This window comes from Elgaria multicarinata, chromosome 3 (genome assembly GCF_023053635.1).
Source record: "Elgaria multicarinata webbii isolate HBS135686 ecotype San Diego chromosome 3, rElgMul1.1.pri, whole genome shotgun sequence".
In the NCBI taxonomy this organism is placed as follows: domain Eukaryota; kingdom Metazoa; phylum Chordata; class Lepidosauria; order Squamata; family Anguidae; genus Elgaria; species Elgaria multicarinata.
This window is the reverse complement of record NC_086173.1, coordinates 148,205,351-148,224,317: the sequence shown is the minus strand read 5'-3', so window position 1 is coordinate 148,224,317 and position 18,967 is coordinate 148,205,351. Positions and strand designations below refer to the sequence as shown.

Genomic DNA, 18,967 nt, shown 5'->3' with positions numbered 1-18,967 from the left:
CTGTTCTGTTCACTAATAAATAATTAAAAACTGTAAAGGGGGAAATCATTGTGTACTTTTGCTCCACAGGGAAGTCTTGGACACTGATCTTGGGGAGAGTACTGCGACCGAAAAAGCTGCTTCAAAAGTGTTTTCTCTGATCACATCATGTAGCCAAACTGCTTCAGATGGTGATCTAAAGAGTTGGGTTTTTTTTTTTTTTAAAAAAAAAGTCAGATGTATAGAAACTGTCCAGTTCAATATAAGTAAACCCTGTGAGTAAAGCCAACTTCCTGAGAGGCAATTAAGGACTGCGCATCCTTTGAGGAGAGAGAGAAAAGATGGATGGAACACGGGAGACCGAGCAAGACCTTTGTGCGAATTTGAATCCAAGTCCGAATACAGAAACTCCAGGAAGCAATAATGTCCGTCAGAGCAGAATACACAGATTGAAACGAGGTGAGTCATAACATGCAAAGTTCTTCGATCTTTAGCTAAGGTCAGAAAAGTTGTTTATGTATTTGAGGTTGTTGAACCTCAAGGCTGTGGGCCACTTTTGGCCCATCTGGAGTCCCTATCCGGCTCTCCTGCACTTCCCAGATGGACACGCCCCACACCCCTTTCTCCTAATGTCTGATCATTTGGTGCCCCCTTCCCCAGCTTTTGCACATTTTGTTCCCTTTCTAAAAGGTTGAAATGCGTAAGGCTTAATGAATGGCAGCAAGAGTTTTTAAGCTAAAAATATGCCGGTGTTTTTAAAAGATTTGGCACTGCCACTCCATTCGATTTCAGTGCCCCTGACCACAGGAATATGGTCCTCAAGGGCTTCTCCCATGAGTTTGACCCTTGGGCTGAAAGAGGTCGTTCACCTCTGATGTATTCTTTTATACCATCTTTTAGAACACAGACTTTACAAGGCAGCTGTGTATTTATTACTAGAATGAGTTGGTATTTCAGGTATGCAAATATGTCTGGAGGCAAGCAGTAGTGTTTAGAGATAAGAGCAGGGTTTCCCATGTCAGTACCAATCCCCAGCAGCCCTGCCAGTGAGATTGTGAAAGCCTCCCGCAACCGCCAGTGCTCCTAGATTTCAGTGGGCAGGGAGAGGAGGTTTTAACCTCTCTATGCCTTCATACTGAGATGTGGGCGGGGGAGTGTAGAATAGGTGTGTCTCTGTGTGTGGGAGTGTTTATGTGTACCTCCGTTGTATGAAAAATAGCTTTCTTTGGCTGTGTGCATAAGTGTGTGTACATGCACAAAGACTGAGCTTCGTGTTTTAGGCAGAGTAGGGGACCTGCTACAGGCTGCTAACTCCAGGGCCCATCAGGACCTTGTTTTAGCCCTGACTCTATACATTATGTTGGTTACTCTAAAGCAGTGGTTCCCAAACTTTTTCAGGTCACCGCCCCCTTGGTTCCACAAACTCATGCCCACAATGTTCAGTATTGCTTCCAGAAGCAATTAGCCTGAGCAAGTACTGCTGGCATAAAACACAATTGAACATGTTTTCCAATATACCCATTTGGGGTCAGATGATGCTTTACCCTCTACAGAAGGCTTTAGATCAGTGGTTCCCAAAGTGGGCAGTACTGCCCCCTTGGGGGTGGTGGGATTGCATAGGGGGTATTAAGAGGCAAAGGGACGGCGGGGGGGGGGCGCTAACAGGCAAAGGGGCGGCAGGGGGGCATTCGAGGTGGTCTCTCCAGAAAGTCCTAAAACCCAGGGACCAAGCAGGAAAGATCAGCAAATTCAGCAGCTCTCCCCACACCACTCCTGCTCAGGAAGGACTTTCTCACTCACGCAGCTGCTCTCGCCTCCTATCTCAAGCCCACAGAGAGAGAGAGAGAGATGCTGTGTGTCTGTGTGTGTGTTCTCACCCCACAAAAAATCTGGACTACAACAGGATTGGGAGAGAAAAGAAAAGGGGGAGAGAGAGAGAATTGCAATTCCCCAGGTCCTTCCTGGCTAAAGAAGATTCAGCAGCAACTTTTTCCAGAATGCTTGCTGAAACCATTCCTATCTACCCTTGCTTATTTCAGGGTGTCCATCCCCTTTTTTTCAAGCGTTCTTTTGGTAAACATGGTATGTGTGCATCTTGTGTCACCATAAAAACAGAGCTGCAGTATGTCTACTCAGAAGTAAGCCCCACTGAGATCAATAGAACTTACTCTGAGGTAAATGTGCATAGGATTCAGCCTGAAAATGAAGAGAGGGTGAAGAAAAGACAGGAGAAAATGAATTGTAGAAATAGAATAGCAAGGTAACTGTGGGATATTTAACCATATTTAAAGACAATAAGTACAGTAAAATTAGTGCCCCTCTACTTCAGTCACAGCCAGGTTTTCCATAGGAAAACTCTGTACCAGGTGGCAGATAATTATTTTTAAATTTTAATTAAAATACATTTTCCTTCCTATAACAAAATAGTGCTTACTCCTAAAGTAAGTGTGTTCCACTGAAGAAGGAAATCCTGTTTGATTCCTGTATTCATGCTAGTGTGACATGATAAGTTAAAGGCACAATTTTATGCATGTTTAGACAGAAAAAAGTCCTTCAACTCCTAGTTGTTGTTGTTTATTCGTTCAGTCATTTCCGACTCTTCGTGACTTCATGGACCAGCCCACGCCAGAGCTTTCTGTCAGCCGTTGCCACCCCTAGCTCCCCCAAGGTCAAGTCTGTCACCTGCAGGATATCATCCATCCATCTTGCCCTTGGTCGGCCCCTCTTCCTTTTGCCTTCCACTTTCCCTAGCATCAGCCTCTTCTCCAGGGTATCCTGTCTTCTCATTATGTGGCCAAAGTACTTCAGTTTTGCCTTTAATACCGTTCCCTCAAGTGAGCAGTCTGGCTTTATTTCCTGGAGTATGGACTGGTTTGATCTTCGTGCAGTCCACGGCACTCTCAGAATTTTCCTCCAACACCACAGTTCAAAAGCGTCTATCTTCCTTCGCTCAGCTTTCCTTATGGTCCAGCTCTCGCAGCCATAGGTTACTACGGGGAATACCATTGCTTTAACTATGCGGACCTTTGTTGTCAGTGTGGTGTCTCTGCTGTTAACTATTTTATCAAGATTTGTCATTGCTCTCCTCCCAAGAAGTCAACGTCTTCTGATTTCCTGGCTGCAGTCAGCGTCTGCAGTAATCTTTGCGCCCAGAAATACAAAGTCTGTCACTGCCTCCATGTTTTCTCCCTCTATTTGCCAGTTATCAATCAAGCTAGTTGCCATAATCTTGGTTTTTTTGAGGTTTAACTGCAACCCGGCTTTTGCACTTTCTTCTTTCACCTTTGTCATAAGGCTCCTCAGCTCCTCCTCGCTTTCAGCCATCAAAGTGGTGTCATCCGCATATCTGAGATTGTTAATGTTTCTTCCTGCAATTTTAACTCCAGCCTTGGATTCGTCAAGCCCAGCACGTCGCATGATGTGTTCTGCATACAAGTTGAATAGATAAGGTGAGAGTATACAACCCTGCCGTACTCCTTTCCCAATCTTAAACCAGTCCGTTGTTCCGTGGTCTGTTCTTACCGTTGCTACTTGTTCGTTATACAGATTCCTCAGGAGGCAAACAAGATGACTTGGTATCCCCATACCACCAAGAACTTGCCACAGTTTGTTATGATCCACACAGTCAAAAGCTTTAGAATAGTCAATAAAACAGAAATAGATGTTTTTCTGGAACTCCCTGGCTTTCTCCATTATCCAGCGGATATTGGCAATTTGGTCTCTAGTTCCTCTGCCTTTTCTAAACCCAGCTTGTACATCTGGCAATTCTCGCTCCATGAATTGCTGGAGTCTACCTTGCAGGATCTTGAGCATTACCTTGCTGGCATGTGAAATAAGTGCCACTGTCCGATAGTTTGAACATTCTTTAGTGTTTCCCTTTTTTGGTATGGGGATATAAGTTGATTTTTTCCAGTCTGATGGCCATTCTTGTGTTTTCCAAATTTGCTGGCATATGGCATGCATCACCTTGACAGCATCATCTTGCAATATTTTAAACAGTTCAGCTGGGATACCATCGTCTCCTGCTGCCTTGTTATTGGCAATGCTTCTTAAGGCCCATTCAACCTCACTCTTCAGGATGTCTGGCTCTAACTCACTGACCACACCGTCTGAGCTATCCCCGATATTATTATCCTTCCTGTACAGATCTTCCGTATATTCCTGCCACCTTTTCTTGATCTCTTCTGTTTCTGTTAGGTCCTTGCCATCTTTGTTTTTGATCATACCCATTTTTGCCTGGAATTTACCTCCGATGTTTCTAATTTTCTGGAAGAGGTCTCTTGTCCTTCGTATTCTATTGTCTTCTTCCACTTCCGCACATTGCTTGTTTAAAAATAATTCCTTATCTCTTCTGGCTAACCTCTGGAATTTTGGATTTAATTGGGCATATCTCCCCCTATCACTGTTGCCTTTTGCTTTCCTTCTTTCTTGGGCTACTTCCAGTGTCTCAGCAGACCGCCATCTTGCCTTCTTGGTTTTCTTTTTCTTTGGGACGTTTTTTGTTGCCACCTCTTGGACAATGTTGCGAACTTCTGTCCATAGTTCTTCCGGGACCCTATCTACTAAATCTAGTCCCTTAAATCTGTTCTTCACTTCCACTGCATATTCATTAGGAATATTAGTGAGCTCATATCTAACTGATCTGTGGGTCTTCCCTATTCTCTTTAGTTTGATTCTAAATTGTGCAATAAGAAGTTCGTGATCTGAACTACAGTCAGCTCCAGGTCTTGTTTGTACTGTCTGTATAGATGTCCGCCACCTTTGGCTGCAAAGAATGTAGTCAATCTGATTTCGGTGTCGGCCATCTGGTGAAGTCCATGTATAAAGCCGTCTTTTTGGTTGTTGGAAGAGAGTGTTTGTTATGCACAGTGAGTTGTCCTGGCAGAATTTTATCAGCCTATGTCCCGCTTCATTTTGTTCTCCTAGACCATGCTTACCTGTAATTCCAGATGTCATTTGACTGCCCACCTTAGCATTCCAGTCTCCTGTAACGAAAATAACATCTCTTTTAGGTGCTGCAGATCCTCATAGAACTGATCTACTTCTGCTTTTTCAGCATCTGTGGTTGGGGCATATATTTGGATCACTGTGATGTTAAATGGCTTACCCTGAATTCGAATTGAGATCATTCTATCATTTTTTGGATTGTATCCAAGCACTGCTTTAGCCACTTTATTATTAATTATGAAGGCTACTCCATTTCTTCTGTGATCCTCTTGTCCACAGTAGTAGATCTGGTGCTGATCTGATGTGAAGTGGCCCATTCCGGTCCATTTCAGTTCACTGACACCCAATATATCTATATTTAATCTTGACATCTCGCCAATAACCACGTCCAATTTGCCCTGGCTCATAGATCTTACATTCCAGGTTCCTATGGTGTGTTGACCTTTAGAACATTGGATTCGTCGTTCACCACCAGCACCATCGGCTGCTAGCCGTCCTTTCGGCTTTGAGCTAGCTGAGTCATCACGTCTGGGGCTAGTTGAACTAATCCTCTGTTCGGAAGCACCTGCCCTAGGCTTGCCGAGGGAGGGAGGGAGGGAGGGAAAAGAGAGCGAATGCCTCTGTTTGCAGCCAGCGTGGCAGGGCACACCAATTGGATTTTGAATAAAGTATTCAATTAATTGTTACTGTTTTGAATTTTATCTTCCTTAGTGGGGCATTGAAAACCGCTATTCTGAATAATGATTTTTATACTGTAGGGTAGGGGGCGCTGGGCATGAGTTTGTGGAATGAAGGGGGTGGTTACCTGAAAAAGTTTGGGAGCCACTGCTTTAGATCATTGCTGCAAAGAGCTAGCTCAAGATGTAGGTAGCAGATTTGGAGGCTTCGATTAGTCTGACTCTGATTTATTTTCGAAGGGTTAAGAAATGGTTGCAGTGATCTGCAAGTCCAGAGAGTCTGACATTATCTGGACTCTTGCCTCTTTTTCACCCATGTATAAGGTTTCATGTTCATTGCTCTCTCATCGCGTTATATGTCAAGTTCCACATCACAAGAGTTGTGGAATCACAATCCTATGTGATTATGAATGGCCCAGATTGGGTGGGTGGGCAGTAGTGGGCGGGTAGTGGGGGGGGGGTATCAACTGACAATCGCACATATGATTTGAGCGACCTACATGATGTAGAGGTTCAGGTGACATAGAAGATGATCACATGTAATGGTGACCATGGTTAAAAGGTATGTTTGGAATGGATCTTGCTGCCCTTGTAAATGTTATGGCTCTGAAGATCACTTCGTATAGCTCTGCGGATGCTGAGAATCTACAGGGGGAGGGGCTGTTACCCTCATGCCCTGTTTGTAAACTTCCCTGAAGCACCTGGAAAGCCAGTGTTGGAGACAGAATGGTTTTTAGCTCATCTGGTAGCTGCACATGAGCAACAGCAAAATTTTTGGCAATCCTATTTACGAAAGGCATAATCAAGTACTCTGGTTACGGGACTGAATCAGCCTTGGTTGCCCTGATGGATGACCTTTATCAAGAGAGGGACAGGGGGAGTGCAACCCTGTTAATTCTGCTTGATCTCTCATCGGCTTTTGATACCATCGACCATGGTATCCTCCTGGATTGACTCTGTGGGATGGGCATCGGAACCACTATACTACAGTGCTTCCGGTCCTATGTATGGGGTCATTTCCACTCCTCGGCCCCTTGGCAATTGAGCTATGGAGTGCTGCAGGGCACCATCTTGTCCCCAATATTATTTAACATCTATATGAAGCCATTGGGAGCGGTCATTAGGGGATTTGGAGCTAAATGCCATCAATATGCTGATGACACGCAGCTCTATCTCCCTGTGGCAACTGAATCAGGTGAGGCTATGCAGGACCAGTGTCTAGACTCAGTAATGGGCTGGATGAGGGTCAATAAACTGAAACTGAATCCTGGCAAGATGGAAGCCCTGTGGGTGAGCAGTTCCCGAGTCCAGGAGACAGGCTCATTGCCTGTTCTGGATGGGTTTGCACTGCCTCTGAAAGATCAGGTTTGTAGTTTGGGAGTACTCTTAGATCCATCTCTGTTGCTGGAGGCTCAAGTGGCTCGAAGTGCCTTTTACCAGCTTTGGCTGGTTCACCATCTGTGGCCTCTCTTGGACAGGAATAGCTTGGCCACAGTGGTTCAGGCATTGGTAACCTCAAGATTGAATTACTGCAATGCACTCTATGTGGGGCTGCCCTTGAAGCTGCTCCGGAAGTTGGAGCTAGTGCAGCTCGGCTGTTGTCTGGAGCTGCCCCTTTCCAGCATGTAACTCCTTTGCTGAGGGAACTGCACTGGCTGCCTATTCGCTACCGGGCCAGGTTTAAGGTTCTTGTTCTTGTGTACAAAGCCCTAAACAACTTGGGACCAGGATACCTGAGAGAGCGCCTTCACCCCTACTAACCTGCCTGGCCACTGAGGTCATCCGAGGGCATGCTCCTGGTGGTTCCACATAGACCCATCCTCTGATTGGAGTCCACCAGGGGAAGAGCCTTCATTGTGGTGGCCCCCCTCCTATGGAATTCCCTGCCTCTGGAGGTCAGGCAGGCGCCAACCTTGTATTCATTGCTCTGATGTGTAATTCATTACACATTGTTCCAGGAAGCCTTTCCTTAATGACTAACCACGGTTTACTGTACATTTTTGCTCCTTTTAAAATCTATTTTAAAGTGTTTTATTCTGTTTTTATTTTATGTTGTACACCGCTTTGAAATTTTCAATGGGGAGCAGTATATAAATATTGTAAATAAAACAAATACATAAATAAATAAACAAGTACTCAAAGCTCTTTACACTGTTGTCTTTTCTGAATTTCTCTTAAAAAGTTGATACATTAATCTTGGATGTAACCCCATGAATTCTGTTAGTTATTTTAAGGATCACACTGAAACCCTCTGAACATTAACACTTTGTTTCCCTCTATAGGTTTGCAGCATTATGCCAAACGCGGAAGAGTTTCTTTTACAGTATTTTTGAACGTGATAGTTATTGTGACCCTGTCCTGTGTCATTTTAACTAAAGGTGAGTGAAGAGCTGCATTGTTCCTTTTGTCCTGTATCTTCTGCCACTGTAATTTTAACTAGCTTAACTGGAGACTTTCCTTTTTCTGGCAACAATGCCAGAACAATCTCCTAGTCAGAAACTTTTTTGACTTTGTTGGTGGACTAGCCTGATAGCAGTGGTTGCTACTTCTTTTTGCGGGTTTAATCTTTTTTTATTGTTTCCAAACACCAATAAATAAAAGACACTACAGAGCAAAATATAATACATATAGACAGACACACCCACAAAAACCAAACAAACAGAAACCACAAAAATAAAATGTTCTTCCAATATTCTCCCCAGCAAAAATATGTAACAATGTTGTTATTTCTTTTTCTTACTCTATCACTGTCAAATCCAAATCTCTAATTTCTCTCTTAACATTTTCTACATCATTGGTTGAATCCACAGATATACAAGTCATCTTTTTCTCGTCCCTTCATAAAGTTTACAAAAGGCTCCTATTCAGTTATAAATCTTACAGTTGTTTTTCTCTCATTATTCAGTGGTTGCTACTTCTGACTGTGGGCACCCGTTCCTATCAGAGAAGCCCTTGTGTAATGTTATGATAAGTAAATATGAACACAAGCATGGTCTTTGCTTTGGTGTTTTAGATCAGGGGTGGGGAACCTCTTTCATCCTGAGTTCCAAATTCAATTTCAGAGAAACTTTCAGATGTATTCTAGTAGTGGATAAGTCTGAAGGCAAAAGAGGTGGAACCAAAAGTGAAAATCTCTGTGTTGGTGTGTGTGTGTACATACAAAAAAATTAGCATATTGCAGTGGTGACTGGTGGTTACTGGGGCTGGGAGGGCTAAGGATGGCCCACTTGCAGAGGCGGAGTCAACGTGCTCGACAAAGGCAGAGGAACATCAAAGTTGGCAGCAGAGGAGTTCCTTAAGACATAACATGGTGCGATGCAGAAACAAAAACATAGGAGCTTTTACAGGAATAAAAGTTGACCACCTGCGTAGCATAGTAATTCTCAAAGGCATATAGGAAGAGAGAATGAATAGCATAACAGGAGTGTAAAAAGATAAAATCTGGCTGCTGAGGGATAAGCTTCTTAAAGACCTGGAATTTGACAAGCCATAACAATGTTTTTTTTAAAAAAAAAGTTAACCAAAAGATCACAATTTTTTTCAAGCTTTCAAGATTTTCAGATCCTTTTTATCAGGCAAGATGTTATAAAAGACAAGTTGTGGGAGGGAGAAAAAACACAAAAATGAATAGATGGTGAAAACACATTATCTTCAACTTCAGGCTAGATCCAAGGTGTACTGTGGAAGGAGGCGTCTGCAGGTATTCAATGTGGGTTCAGTGGGTTATGTGCTGATTGCAGGAGCCTCCTGGTGGCTCAGGTTACATTGGGAAGAAATGGGGAGGATCTTTGGTCCTCCATTTTGGGGTGTTTATATACCCCTAAAAGGAGGATTAAAGATTTCCCCCTCACTCATCCTCTTTCTTTCCAGTGTAACCCAGTGCACCAGGACCTTCCTGTAACAAGCATATGATTTGCTGAGCTGAATACTTCCTCCCACAAAGAGTGGATAAAAATCAATGATAGATAGATATTTCTGCCCAGTATATCTCAAACCTTGCTTCTACCTATTTTTCATGGGCATTTCATTCTGGAAGTTGGGGTCCAAAATACCTGAAAGATACCAGATTGGGGAAGAATACTATATTCCCATACTAAAGTTGCAATACTATACCCTCTTACCTGGGAGTAAACTCCATAGAACTCAGTGAAATGTATTGCTTAGGAGAGATGTACAGGATTGTGCTGTTAGCCTCAAGTTGTCATGGGTACTGGTCATAAGAAAGACGCAGTGTTCAGATGACATGCTACATTACGGTGGTTAAGCATTTGAGCTAAACATTATGGCTTAGTGTGTCGTGTGAACCATTCCTAACCATGGTGGCTACATAACCATGGTTTAAACACGCTCACTAACCATTTGCTGCAACCCAACCCTAGCTTAGTGTGTTGTCTGGACAGGCATTATATGAAAATGTTTTAAAGGCTTTCCCTCTATAGGTAAAAAAGAAAAGTGTACAAATTACACAGTGAGACAAAGAGATGCAAAACCGGCTTGTAAGAATGGAAGAGTGTAAATGATGCAGCTGTAAATTAACATGTCTTAGTGTTCAGATTTGAACCATTCAGCATCTACCCTGGGCCACATGCTACACCTTGGAACTAGTTGAACTTGAAGACAATGTTACTTCACTTATCTAGTCTAGTCTAATTTTTTCCCCCTATTCCCCTAACTGCCACCTGCCCTTTATAGTAGAGTGACCGTATGAAAAGGAGGACAGGGCTTCTGTATCTTCAGCAGTTGCATAGACAAGGGAATTTCAACAGGTGCATGCATGTCGCATCTGATGACATTCCCTCTTCATCACAACAGTGAAAGCTGCAGGAGCCCTGCGTGACCAGATACAAAAATGTATTGTAAATGTGACCTTAAAAAAACTGTTTTAAAGCGAGAATTTAAAAAAAAAACAGAAGAAAACATGTGAGCGCTGATAAGAGCCTAGTGGGAAGCTTCTCTGCTAGTCCAGCTCTAACAACGTTTAAGAATTAGGTCCCACTGAGTTCAGTGAGCTTTACCGCGAATAAGTATGCTTAAAGTAGTAACCTTTAGGTCACTGAAATCTTGATCAAAATTCTCACTACCGAAAGGCCTGGCAAGATCAAGTTCAGATTACATGTTACCTCTTTAACTGTTAGTATTTTTTTTTATTTATTTATTTATTTATTTACATTTATATACCGCCCCACAGCCAAAGCTCTCTGGGCGGTTCACAAAAGCTAAAAGCAGTATGTATCAGGAAAGAGCACAGTCTTCAGAGCAAATGCCTCCATTTGCAAAATATTACTACTGCCAGTTAAGTGTGTTGGATCTTCCCAAATGCCCCGTTGCTCTCAGTGAATGGCCAATGTCTTGGTGGACTATGAAGTAGTCTTATTTTTCCAGTGCAGCATGCAAATGTCCAGAGATGGATATTATATCATCTTGAATTGTAGGGGTAGTAGCTCCTCAAACTATGTTGATTGTGTCTAGCATTCAAAATGTCTTCTATGTTTCCCTGCATACCAGGGTGTATGGTAACAGAACAATCAGAAGTGGTTTCCTGGTTATGCTAGGATGGTACACATCAAATCAAAGCTGAAGTTTTAATAGCATCTCACCTTCTGACTTCATTTCTTTCCCCAGCGAACTGTCCAACTCCTCCTACCATCTCAGTGGATGTCTGTCCAGCTGATTGGATTGGGTATCAAAAGAAATGTTATTATTTTGCAAATGCTACAGGAGACTTGAATTCTAGCAAGGCATACTGTTTGTCCTTCAATGCTTCCTTGGCAATGATTGATTCCCAAAAAGAGATGGTGAGTACAATGATATCAAGTCATAAGGCAGTAGCCATTGGTAGGCCCATTCACTTCAATGGTTCTACTCTGTGTAGGAGTACTATTAGGTACTGCCCAAAGGCTGAGTCTAGGACTTCTGCCTAGAAAAAGCAAGTACCCAGCAGTAGTAGATTATACTCCTTCAGTCCAAGTGTATATTGTATAATCCTGACCTAAGTATTAGTCACTATGCATTAGCTTTTTGTCTTGAAGCTGTTCATGTGGCAGGTTTAGAATTTTTGTATGGTATCATGGCACAACAGCATTAGATTTCCTATTGTTGTTCATCTGGAATACTTTTTTTTTATTTATTATATTTTTTATTGCCCAATAAATGAAGCACTCTGGGCGATTCTCAACAATTAAAACCACAAAAATGTTTAAAACGACAGTGTAAGAGTACAACATAGAATAAAGCCAAGCAGTAATGCTGAGATTTAAAATACAATAACAGATTTAAAACAGAGCTAAAAGACTAAAATAAAAAGGTCTTTACCTGGCATTGGAAAGAATACAACGTAGGCACCAGGCAAGCCTCTCTGGGCAGTTCATCTCACAACCAGGGTGCCACAGCAGAAAAGGCCCTCTTCTTGGTAGCCACCCACCTCACTTCCTTTGGCAGGGGCTCCTGAAGAAAGACTGCTGGATATGATCTTAGGGTCTGGGCAGGTGCATATGAGAGGAGATGATTCTTCGGATAACTTGGCCCCAAGCTGTTTCGGGCTTTGAATGTTAAAACCAGCACTTTGAATCCAGCCCAGAAGGGGACTGGCAGCCAATGCAGGTGGGAAAGTACTGGCATAATATGACCATGTTGCCCAATAGCATTGTTGCCCTGTTTTGGACCAGCTGAAGTTTCCGGATCATTTTCGAAGGCATGCATTGCAGTAATCCAGACAAGAGGTTTTGAGAGCATGGATAACTGTAGCTAGGCTATCTCCGTCCAGATAAAACCATAGTTGGTATATCAGCATAAGCTGATAAAAGGTGCTCTATGCCACCAAGTCCACCTGTGCCTCTAATGACAGTTCTGGGTCCAAGAGCACCCCCTAACTATGAACCTGATCTTTTAGGGGGAGTGCAGTCTCCTCCAGATCAGGTTGAACAAGCAGACGAACCACCTGTTAACAGTTATTCCATCTTGTCTCGATTGAGTCTCAGTTTATTAGCCCTCATCCAGTTCATTACCATGCCTAGGCACTTATTCAGAACAGCCACTTCAGACGCTTGCACCTTCCCAACTTTCCATGATATTTGGGCAGAGAGTCCAATTGTGCAATTAGCTTCTGGAGCCCATGGAGAAAGGTTTGTTTTCCCTTCATGATATAAATAGTAGAGATCCAACCTACAGTTCTAGAGTGCATGATGATACCTGGAGTGGTGATCTGTAAACAAATTCAACTGACATCCTAATAATATCTAATTTTATTCACGGCTACCCTAAATGGGTTTTAGTCAAACACATATTATCACACATTATTGCATAACAAATTACAGTTTGCAGTGCACTATATAGCAATTACTCCCATCAACACACATCTTCTGTAGTATACATATCTTACTTTCTCGTTGTACTCCGTGTATTTACGGTGACACCTGAACCTGTTCCTTCCTAATTTTTGCAGCTCTTACTGCAAAATAGGCCAAATTCAGTAGGGTCGATTTCTCTGCAGTTAGATGATGAAGAAGAAGATAATAATAATAATATTTCTTACCCGCCTCTCCATCCTGATCCATTGTTTTCCATTTCAGAGTCTTTTCTTATGAATATAAACTTGGGTGGGGGTGAGGGGCAGGGGGAGGAAACATAACCTAAACTTTTAATCTGGTAGATGTAGTTTTGCAGTTTACATTTTTAATAAATGGTTGAGATTTTGGTGGAAAAGATTCCACATGAATTTGGATAACTAGATAAGGGCACTGTGTTATTGCCTACGTCCACGATATTCGTAAGCCTCCGAACTCAGAGGCTTACGAGAATCCAGGGCAGAATGGGAGGAGTGGTGGAGGCCATCGTTGCCTCCCCATCCTCTTGCTCTGCATCTTCACTGGACGGGCTGTTTCCAGAATATTTTATGGCCCCCATAGGGTTGCTCCCTAAACTTAAAATAATCCTGGGGTTCATTATGGAATAATAGAATGAGGCCATGCACCACTGATTTAGGGCCAAAGTTTATGTGACCTAGGAGAGTTGTAGATCCCAGATTTAATTCAAAAGCAGCCACATTCAGTACAGCACCATGTACATTGATGGTGCTATATATATAAATAATAATAATAATAAAGATTGTGAATACTGAGGGAGAACTGGTTTTAAACTGCCCGGAGAGCTTTGGCTATTGGGCAGTATAAAAATGAAATAAATAAATAAATAATAACCCTTCCTCCCTGCTAGTTTCCGAATTGAAATTACACACACACACACTGAAGCTACTATTTTTTTATCCCGTTGGCTCAGAGTAAAGTGGGAGACACTCGGACTGGAGTTAGCAATGTGTACACTCTTCTTTTCTTTATTAAGGATTTCTTGAAACGCCACAAAGGTTCTCATGACCACCGGATTGGTCTCTTGAGGGACCAAGATAAAGGCTCCTGGAAATGGATTGATGGTACATCTTTCGATGGATGGTGAGACACTTTTTGTATATTTCAAGCAGTAAATGTATGTTTCAAGTAGTAAAAGCTAGAAGTGCCCTGACATTATATTCAGCAGCCTCCACCATGGATTTGTTAATGCCTTCAGAATGTTTTTGAGGATTTCTGAAAAAACTGTTTTCCTAATGCCTTTAAAAAGGGATTTAAGCATGAATAAGGAAGGTAGAGTATGTTGGATATACAATCTGAAGTGTAGTCTTAAGGTTTGTTGAAAGAGAGAGAGAAAGAGCGCAAATACAACCAGATGATTCTTTGATTCTTGAGCAACAATGGCAAAATAGTAGACTTGAAGGAGGAGTCAAATAGGGTGAAAAACTAGGAAATGGTGCATTATAACTATTAACTGTAAATGGATGGAAATTACAGAGTCCGCCAGAGGGGCTGTAAGATCAAGTATAAGAAAATAATATGGTAGTGGACTCTTTGGTCCTAAGGTGACCATTTATGCCTTGCCACAGAAGAGGATTGGCACTACCAGAAGGAAGACACATAAAAATTGCATATGCTAAATTGCATAGATGCACATTTAGGAATAATTACTAGAATTTAAATGTCATAAAAGGCAAGCTAATTTCCCATCCAAATAACTCCAAATAAATCCTTCAATTAATTTGCACCTCATCCCCATCTTTCCAAATGTCCCCCGTCTAGTCATGTACCCTCAATTTATTTATTTTGGGTGGTGATCACTTAAAGTATGGCTGGATTTTGGACAGTTGGGTTCTCCCCATTCATTTTGTGTTTAATAATAATAATAATGATGATAATAATAATAATAATAATAATAATAATAATAATAATAATAATAATAATAATTCTTACCTGCCTCTCCCTCTGAATTGAGGCGGGGAACAACATTGAATACAAAAATATAAAATACATACAACTGATTAAAACATAAAACCAATACATCATTAAAATCTTAATCTTTTAAGACATCTTAAAATTCGACTGGGTAGGCCTGTCTTCTATTGCATATACTGTTTGCAAATTTGGTCTAGGATTGCACTCTTAGTATTGATTCTTGAGTGTAAAAAGAAAAAGGGGGTGCAGGCTCTACTTGAAGGGGCTTCTTCTATGTCCCAGTTGCCCAAGGCTCCCCTTAAACACCCAGCAAAAACTGTGAGATGAAGCCGGGCAACTCAGAATGTTGCTCACTCTTTCCTCTTCCTCTTCCATCCTTCTCTCCCCTATATTCAGCCGCCAGTAAACCACCAGTAAAAAAATAAGACAGCATCAGCCCTGCTGCAGCAGCTTATGATTAGCACGCTCTCCACCAAAACATGGACATGCATTCACAAAAATGCGTACCCGTACACACAGCATCCCTTCAGAATCCCAGTTTTTTCAGAGGACAATTTGGGAACTTGGACGGGACGTTAAAATCCTCGGCTGCCCAGCGCAGGCCCTGGCCACCCAAATCCCCGCTGCCTCTTCTTTGTTCCAGTTATTGAAGAAGTATGTTCAATTACACTTATTCTGGGCAGAGAAGGGAGCGTAGTGGTAGAGCCTCTGCTATGCATTCAGAAAGTCCCAGGTTTGATCCCTGGCATCTCAAGGTAGGACTAGCAAAGAATCCTGCCTGAAACCCCGAGGAGCTGCTGCCAGTCAGTGTTGACAATACCGGGCTAGATGGACCAATGATCTGACTCCGTATAAGGCAGCTTCCTGTGTCCCAAAGGGGTCTCAGTGGCCTAAGCACTAGTTACTATTGTCATACCTTAGGACTGGAGTGGGCAACATGTGGTCTGTGGTGTTCATGTGGGTCTCCCTGGTCATTTTTGTGATCCCCACTGTCCTCAAACTGCCACTGCTGAGCTGCTGAATTTGCTGCCAAAATCTGCTGGTGATTTCCCTTTGAAATAAGCCTCCCGAGAGCATAATTGTGCTTGACAACAAGGTGCACGCTACCCACACGGCTTCTTTAAAAGGGCAATTGCCTTCATTGTTGTTGTGGTGGTGGTGGTGATGCTGCAGCAGCAACAATATCAACATTTTGGCATCCCCTGTAGAGATAAGCAAGCTATCCGAAGTTCACATCTGATTAACTGATTAAATTAACTGATTAAATTATCCAAAACTTCCCTCTACCCCAAATTGGGAAAACTCTGATATTCTTTTCTGTGTCAGTCTAAAGCACACACAAGATTATCTGCCTATCTTTGTGATCCTTGCCTATCCCTAAAAGCCGCCCCCCCCTAACCCACATCCCCATCATGCGTTCTCCGCTTCCCTTCACCCACCAATGGCGGCAGGTGCAATGGGCGTCAGGAGAACCCCATCTCCCCTGATTCCCAAGCCTCAGCATGCTGTTACTTTGCGAATTTTTGTGACTAGGGGGGGATCTACACATCGTCATGAAGGCGCTTGCGTGCGCCTTCAGTGTGTCCCGAAACTCATCGTGTAGATCCTGCCCTACCCTGGCCAGAAGAGGCGGAGGAGGTGGCCCCGCATCGCCCCTCGCGGGGACGGGGCGAAAAGTTTCCGGGCTCGGCAGCTTCGCTGGGGAATCCGGCCGCGTCCTTGCCGCCGCCACCGCCCTCCTCCCCGCCGGCCTCCTGCTGCCGGTGAAAGAGCCACCCGGGTCGGAGAGCTTAGCGGAAGAAAGCGGGGCGGCAGCTTCTTCCGCCGAGCTCTCCGACCCGGGTGGCTCTTTCGCCGGCAGCAGGAGGCCGGCGGGGAGGTGGGCGGTGGCGGCGGCAAAGACGCGGCCGGATTCCCTGGCGAAGCTGCCGAGCCCGGAAACGTTTCGTCCCGTCCCTGCGAGGGGCGATGCGGGGCCTCCTCCTCCTCCTCCTCCTCCTCCGCCTCTTCTGGCCAGGATAGGGCAGGATCTACATGATGAGTTTCGGGGCGCACTGCAGGCGCACGCAAGCGCCTTCACGACGATGTGTAGATCCCCTCTTGGCTTCACAGTAGGCAGTACCTTGCATTCTAGAATGTACCTGAGAATCCTATGTAATGTATAGGGTTTCTTCAGCAGAAATGCTGATTGTCCCCTGAAGGTAGAAACTTTGAAAGCTACTGCTCTAATGGAGCCTGTCATTCTCAAGTAAGGTGGCAACCTACCTCAACATTCCTTGCCCACCAGATGTTTGAAGTTTGGTTTCGGCCAGAAATTATGCCATAATTTCTTTGAACAGCTCAATTTGATTACTTTTCAGGTTTGAAGTTGGAGGAGGAGGAAAATGTGCATATTTGAACGACAAAGGCGTTACTGGCGCTAGCTGTAGAAGAAATGAACCCTGGATATGCAGCAAAAAAAAGGACATCCTGTGCTTTACCAAACAAGAACATGAGAAGAGTCCTGTTGCTTCCTGCTGGATCAGGCTGAAGGCCTGTCTAGTCCAGCGTCCTGATTCCCACAGCGACCAGCCAGATCCCTCTGGGAAGCCCACAAAGTGGACATGAAAGTGATATTATATGAATGAAGCTATGGGGAGCTGTTATTAGGGGTTTGGATCAAGGTACTCTGAAGACACTTGGTTCTGAGAGACTCCGCAATTTCAGCAGCAGTGTGGTACTTTACCCTGGGGAAGTGGGGAAGGTGCATAGTGATTTCAGCAGGATGGCCCCATGCTTCTGGGAAGAGGGGTACCTTGACTCTCAAAACCTGAAGATTTTTATACAATTTAAAGAAAAGCACTGACATCACTACTTATAAGCACAGGAAGTGGTCTACTTGCCACAGGAGAAAGACTAAGCTGGCCTTTCATCCCATGTAACAAACAAAGGTGCTTTGGGATGATGGCTGAACTTGCCGGAAACATTCTTTTAACAAAAGATGATTTACATGTAATGCTGTCTTAAAAGGCAGGTGTCCAGGCTGGAGTTCAACAGTAGGACCACGTTGCAGGTGGATGACCAGGTGCATTACCAGATATCACTCTTGCCATCTAGGATTCATGTTCTGCTCAATTTTAACCCCACCTTTGTCTCTGGGGAATGCATTTTGTTACACTGGTCAGACGACATGCTCACAGTGGTTAAGCATTTTGAGCTAAATGTAATGGCTTAGTGAGTCGTTAACCTTGACTTGGCGTGTTGTGTGAACCATTTCTAACCATTGTGGGTAAATAACGACAGTTTAAACATTATCACTAAGCTTCGGCTATTGGGCGGTATAAAAATGTAATAAATAAATAAATAAATAAATAATAAATATTTGCTGCAAAAGGGTTAGCAGCCTAACCATGGCTTAGTGTGTTGTCTGAACAGGCCCAATGAGTCTGAAACCTGGCAAGATGGAGGCTACTGGGCCAAGTTTAAATATGTTTTGTTACTTGTTTACAAAGCTCTACACAGCTCAGGAACAGAGATCAACTGACTGCGCCCTTATCTGGACAGAGATAGCCTAGCTACAGTGATCCATGCTCTGATAACCTCTCGTTTGGATTACTGCAATGCGTTATACGTGGGGCTGCCTTTGAAAACGGTCCGGAAACTTCAGCTGGTACAAAACAGGGCAGCCCGTTTACTAACAGGGACTGGCCGACGAGACCATATTACGCCAGTCCTTTTCCAGCTTCATTGGCTGCCAGTCCAGGTCCGGTCCCGATTCAAAGTGCTGGTATTAACATTTAAAGCCCTAAATGGCTTGGGGCCAGGCTATCCGAAGGAACGCCTCCTCCCATATGTACCTGCCCAGACCCTAAGGTCATCCTCAGGGGTCCTTCTCTGCGAGCCCCTGCCAAAGGAAGTGAGGCAGGTGGCTACCAGGAGGAGGGCCTTCTCTGCTGTGGCACCCCAGCTGTGGAATGAGCTCCCTAAGGAGGTTCGCTTGGCACTTACATTATATGCTTTTAGACGCCAGGTGAAGACCTTTATATTCTCCCAGCATTTTAACAGTATAAATAAATTTTAACTTGGTGTTTTAAATTTGTAATTTTGCAT

The 18,967-nt window shown here is 43.6% G+C and overlaps 1 protein-coding gene across 1 annotated transcript; it reads left to right on the top strand.

Moving 5' to 3' along the window:
- The first annotated feature begins 219 nt into the window (after window positions 1-219).
- On the top strand, window positions 220-18,544 carry LOC134396888 (C-type lectin domain family 2 member D-like). Its single transcript, XM_063123493.1, has 5 exons — window positions 220-438; window positions 7,886-7,981; window positions 11,226-11,398; window positions 13,941-14,047; window positions 17,239-18,544. Exons 1-5 carry the CDS (start codon window positions 321-323, stop codon window positions 17,483-17,485), a joined length of 741 nt encoding a protein of 246 aa, XP_062979563.1. The 5' UTR covers window positions 220-320; the 3' UTR covers window positions 17,486-18,544.
- The last annotated feature ends 423 nt before the right edge of the window (window positions 18,545-18,967 follow it).